This window comes from Pteropus vampyrus, unplaced genomic scaffold (assembly GCF_000151845.1).
Source record: "Pteropus vampyrus isolate Shadow unplaced genomic scaffold, Pvam_2.0 Scaffold227, whole genome shotgun sequence".
Lineage (NCBI taxonomy): Eukaryota > Metazoa > Chordata > Mammalia > Chiroptera > Pteropodidae > Pteropus > Pteropus vampyrus.
This window is the reverse complement of record NW_011889008.1, coordinates 973322-979121: the sequence shown is the minus strand read 5'-3', so window position 1 is coordinate 979121 and position 5800 is coordinate 973322. Positions and strand designations below refer to the sequence as shown.

The 5800-nt window shown below is 64.1% G+C and overlaps 1 protein-coding gene across 1 annotated transcript in view; it reads left to right on the top strand.

Annotated features, from left to right (window-relative positions):
• Nucleotides 1–2297: 2297 nt before the first annotated feature.
• GCGR (glucagon receptor) overlaps nt 2298–5800 on the top strand; it is a 12343-nt gene continuing 8840 nt past the window's right edge. The window contains exons 1-2 of the mRNA XM_011373719.1: nt 2298–2509; nt 2735–2867. Of these exons, the coding sequence (XP_011372021.1) occupies nt 2298–2509; nt 2735–2867 (345 nt within the window). The remainder of the gene's footprint in view (nt 2510–2734; nt 2868–5800) is intronic.

The window sequence follows — 5800 nt, the reverse complement described above, 5'->3', positions numbered from 1 at the left end:
GTGAATTAAACAGGGTCTGACGGGCACCGTCGCCCCTGCATTTTAAGTCTTTAAAGAAATGTTTCACTGTGGTAAAGTACAACAGGACATAATAAATAACACGATAATGTAAACACGTAGCAACTCCGGACACAGGCGCATGTCACCCGTGGCACTCCCCGAGGACGCCCTCCCCCGCACAAAGGTCGCAGCTTCTGAGGGCGCGGATGGTGGCTCGCCTTTGCCAGCGCTGAAGCAGCTTTGGTTAAGACACACGTCACTGCGCACCCAGCAATGTCAACGCGGCCGTCACCCGCGCTGGAGACCGCAGCGGCCGTGCAGTGGTGACACCTGATAAAATAAGATGCTCCTTATTTGACGCGCACAGTTCGGTGGCATCGGGCACATTCACAGTGCTGTGCGGCCGTCACGTCACCACCGTCATCTGCAGAGCTCTCTCATCGTCCCAAACTAAAACTGTCCCCATGAGGCACCAACCCCGGCTCCTCCCCCGCTCCTGGCACCTGCACCCCACTTTCTCAGGTCCTTCACGCACGGGGCTCACACAGGACTCATTCTGCGTCTGGCTTCTTTCACTGAGCGTGACGCCCCGAGGTCGCTCCGTGTTGTGTCAGGGTCCCCTCCTTTCTGAGGCCGAACCCCGTTCCATTGCCTGGGTGGACCACATTGTGTTTATCCGTCCGCTCGTCCGTGGACGCCGGGGTCGTTCCCACCGGTGGCTGCCGTGCACCTGAGTATGCTCATCTCAGTTCTCGGGGTCGGTCCCCACAAGGGGCATTGCTGTCTTTGGCTTTTGGGGAGGCCTGTCGCTCGAGTCTGAGGGTGACGTCAGCCTCTGCCTCTGTGGCCCCGCCCCACCGGAGGCCCCACAGGCCCCTGGGCACCTTGCACTGGGTGGGCCCGGACGCCGTCCGCAGCTGCGGGAGGACCGCAGAGCCTCCCATCTCCGCTGTGTGGCCACGTGAGACCGGGCGGTCCAGAACGTCAGCGAGGTGTCACCACGCTTGATGTTTGGGGGTCAGAAGGTCAACCAGGGCCCTTGTGGGCCACCCCGTGGCCTGCGCCCGGCATCCTCGCCCTGGTGAAGCCCTCGCTCCTCGAGCGCAGCCGACACGCGGACGTGCCTCCGATGGGCGGACGTGGCAGGGACGATGTCTCTCCCATGACGAGGTGGCTGCCGTCTTGCTCAGCCCCAGAGAGGAGCCTTGTCCGCAGCCAGCAGCCAGCAAGGGCCCAGGGCCTGGGACAGCCGCAGGGAAGGGACCCCCCACACGCACTCCCTGAGACGCTGCAGCCCCGTCAACATCCGGGCCAGGGTTCTGACCCATGGGACCTGCGGGATAGTACGTGCCCACCGTTTCGAGTGGACAGGTTGGGGACAATTTGTTCTGCAGCAGGAGGTAGTTAATGCGCCAGGTGAGGACCTGCGACCAGACTCCTGGGCGGCTCCCTGGGGCCATCCCTGCCTCGCAGCCTGCTGTGCAGCCGCTCTGGGGCCGACACCCCACGGCACACTAGGGCACTGGCTCTGGCAGGACCTCCCACGGCCAGCCCTGACCCCAGGGGGGACATAGGGCTTCTCACTGACGCCTGCGGCCCCTTCAACCTTGTCAACTGCAGGTTACGTGATCTTGCAAAATAAACCCGCCTAGCCCTCCCCCCCCCCCCCCCCCCCCTCCCCCGGTCCCGGTCCCTCCGCGTGTGTCGCCTTCTTGCTCGATACTTTCCCAAGGCAAGTCCGGCACGTCCGCCTTGTCACTGCAGGCCGTAGTCATCCCCAAGCTCCCCGGAAGCACGCTGGGGCGTATTAGGACAACTCCAATTGTCCTTACCAGGATGCAGAAAATATCCCAAGTCAATCAAGTCTCCCATTCAGCCAATGCGGCCCGCCCCTCCCGCACCCTGGGCGTCCACTCCCCCCTGTCCTCCGGGGTCCTGCAGGCACACACCTTCCCGGCTAACACCTGCCCGGTCCACAGCTCCCTGCCGAATGATTCCTGTCCACCTGACGCAGGCCCAAAACCTCCCCACTCAGGCCACACGAGACTGGACCCCTGCCACGGCCAGAAGCTCAGGGGGGCGGGGGGCTGGTGAGACAGACACCTGGCTCAGGTGAGAGCTCTGGACGATGTGGCCTGCCAGTGGGAGGCTGGTCTCCAGCAAGGCCTGTGGCCACTTCTGCTGGCCAGGAGGGTCCAGGGGATCAGAGTCCCAGGGTCTCCGACGCTTCCGCCCGACGTCCTGTCTGGGTCGTGGGACCTGCGCTTGGCTCTTGGGGCCCCGCCTCCAGCACGGAGATGGACGGAGGTGGGACTGTCCTCTCCTTGGAGGCCCCACTGCCCCACGGTGAAGTCACCGGCCTGATCTCCAGCACCGTCTGCCCTCTGGCCTCAGGATTTGAGACTCCAGATGCTGCCCTGGTGGCAGTGCTGTGTCCTGGGGCCGTCGTAGCGAGTGATACAGACACAGCTCAGCTGACAATTATCACCTCCCTGTCTGGAGTCCGGCTGTGAGGGCCGGGTGTCCGCAAGGCTGCCGCCCCTGAGGCCTCTCTCCCTGCAGAGTGGACCCGCCCTCTCCGTGTACCCCCAGGGTCGTCCCTCTGCGAGTGTCTGTGTCCTTGTCCCCTCTTCTCATAAGGACACCATGAGACTGGACTAGGGCCCACCCTAGTGCCCTCATCTTAACTTAATTGCCTCTGTAAAGACACCGTGGCTCTCCTGTCCTCGGCCAGGCCCCCTGAGCTCTATGGAACCCCAGCCTCCTCGTCACCACCACCCCGCTTGGCGTGGCTCATCCTGCAGAAGCCCAGGGACCCTGCCCCTGCCATGCCCTGCCTCCCAGCCCCGACGGCCCGCATGGGGCCTGTAGCTCCTCTGTGTCCACCCGTCCCTGAGCTCTTGGGTTGAGGGCTCCCTGCCCTGCTCCTTCCTCTGTGCCCCTGCCCACCTGTCCCCTGACCATGCCAGCCTTCCCCCAGCCCCCCTGCTTTGTCACTGACCCAGACCTGGCCCCGTCCAGGGCTGGAGGGGACCCTGGGCCCTGTCCTGCCACCACCACCCTCTAAGTGGCCTGATTTAATCGAGCCGTGCTGGATGCCACCTAATGGAACTTAGCAGAACCTAATGACCTTGATAGTGGCTCGGGGCAAGAGGCAGCTGGCGAGACAGAGGCCAGGACCAGGCACCCTTCCCAGAGGGTGGGAGGGTCACTTGAGAAGGGAACAATGGCCGTGGGGGGAGATGAGGACCCAGTCAGGCCAGCCCTGGTTTGTGCAAGCCAGGGCCACAGCCCTTCCCCTGAGACAGGCTCCAGGAGCCCAAGGGCGACCCTGGACCGGCCGCTTTACCTCTGGGGCCTTGGACTCCCCATCTGGAAAATGGGGTGGGGACTCCGGCCCCGCACAGAGGAGGCCAGCGCAGAGGCCAGACAGGCGATGGGGCCAGGAGGCGGACTGGAGAAGGTGTCCAGGGACAGAATGAGCTCAGAGGGGGTAAGGTAAGCCAGGCGCTCAAGTTGGCATCCAGCCCGGACCACGGCGGCCAGCGGGGTCTGGGGGGGAAGCTGAGGCCAGCACCTGCAATGTTCCTTTTGTAATAAAAACAGAATCGGGGAGGTGATGGACGAGGCAGGTTGGGACGCTAAGGAGGATGAAGACGAGAAGGGGCCCCAGGGAGAGAGACCCAGGGCGAGGCCCCCGCTGCCCAGCCAGGCCCTGCCCGACCGTCCCGGAACACCGCCCGCACGGGACGGGCAGCGGGAGGAAGGGACAGGGGCAGGCCTTGCTCCAGGAGCCTCTGAGGCCACCTTGCCCACGGTGCCCAGAAAGGGCACACACCCTGCACTCCTGCCCCAAACGTCCAGTGAGGGGGACTCACAGCGTCCCACCCCTGAAGGCGGCTCAGCCATCCTGGAGTCACAGTTGCTTGTTGGCTGACGGGTCTGAGGGTGCGCCCTTCGCCCCCACCTGCATGGATCTGGGGGTGGGCAGTGGACAGACTGCCCCCCACGCCCACCCCTGGGGCCTCTTCGGGGTTCACGGCTGCCCCTCGGCATGGCCCCTGCGTGTCCTCACTGCTGCAACTCCTCCATGGGAGACTTGGAGAGGGCGGCAGCCCCCGGGGGCTCCCACGCTCCCATGGACACGAGTGTGCACACACGCGCACACACACAGGCACGCCTGCTTATGGACACGCACGTCCTCCGCCCACATACGCACGTGTCCAGACACCGAGCAGCCTGTCTGGGCTTTGGGAACACTGGGGTGAGAGGGGCACCAGACAGTGGGCCCCGCAGCCCACACAGCAAGGTCGGGGTGCCAGGAGCTGCTTGGGGGATCCTTGGCTATGCATTTGTGCTACTGAAGAGCGGGCTGGGAGAGGCCGGTCCCACCCGGTGGCCACAGGGGGACCTCTTCCCGCTGCCTCTGCAGGAAGCGTCACCCTCTATCCCAGATACACCCGCCCCTGGGGCAGTGGCCTGGCCCCCTTTCACTTTGCTTTAAGGAACCGCGGTGCGGCCACACACTAGTGTCCCGAAGATGGGCAGCTACAGAAACTCTCACCTCTGCGGGCAATGTGACACCGGCGACCTCAGAGGCAGAGCGGCATCCAGCGCGGAGCCCGGCTTTGCAGCTGAAGGCCCCCCTGCGAAGTCAGCTTCCGGCCCAGGGCTTCATCGCTGAGGCCACCCAGTGCTGTACCAGCTCCCAGACCGTGGGAGAGCAGCGGACACTTTCCAGCTCCGTTTGCAGGGCGGGCGTTACCCCGATCCCCAAAACACTTTTCCTATTACAGGAAAACAAAACTATGCTCCGATCTCCTTAATGAACCCAGGTGCAAAAGTCCTTAATGAAATGTTAGTGAATCAAATCTAGAAATATGTAAAAAGGGGAACAGTTTGTGATGGAGTGATATTTATCTGGGGACCGGTGGGCCTCTGCCGGTCAGGGCACCCTGGGGATTACAAGGTGCAGAGGGGGAAGGGCCTCTCTGAAGCCCTCAGCAGGGATGACCCTCTTCCCAGCCGCTCAGATCCAGGAAAGGCCGGCGGCTCCTCCCATGATGCTCAGGCCTGGAGGGGGTCCAGGTGACCCACCCACTGGGGAGCCGGCCAAGGCTAGAGGACAGTTTCCTGAGGAGACACTGGCCCAGGTCTGTGCCCTCCCACAGGGGTGCGGGGCCCCCAGAGAGGTGGGTGAGCTGGAGGAGGGGAATGGGGGTCTTCGGGCACGACCTTGGAGGGTTCCCCCCAGCACCTGCAAACCAGATCTGCATAGGCAGCCCCTGTGAAGGCGGAGGGGCCTGGCCCGATCTCTGACCTTTGCCTTCTGGCCGTTGCCTGAGTCCAAACAGAAAGGCCACTGTGGGGGGCAGGGCTTCAGGTGTACCAGTGAGAATGGGGTCTGGAGGCCACCTTCCCCCGGAGGACCCCTCCTCCTGGGGCTTAGGTGGTGGCAGGGCACAGAGCTGGGCTAACGTGCCAGCTACCTGTAGGTGGCAGGACCAGCTTCTGCTCTGCTCTGGGGGCGGAGGGTGGGGCCCCCCTAAAACGTAAGTGGAGTGGGGAGGACAGAGGACGGCCCCAGAGACAGAGGACAGCGTCCAGGGGAAGAGCTGACTCACGGGCCCGGGAGGGCATCGCAGGGCAGTGGTGGCCGGAAGGTTGACAGCGCAGAGAAGGCCTCCAGAGAAACGCAGGAGCCTGGGGATTCGCTGACCTCGGGACCCCTGCCAGGTGTCCAGCAGGTGGGTGAGGGAGGCGGTCCCTCCAGGAGAGGACCCAGCTCGGGGGAGAGGGC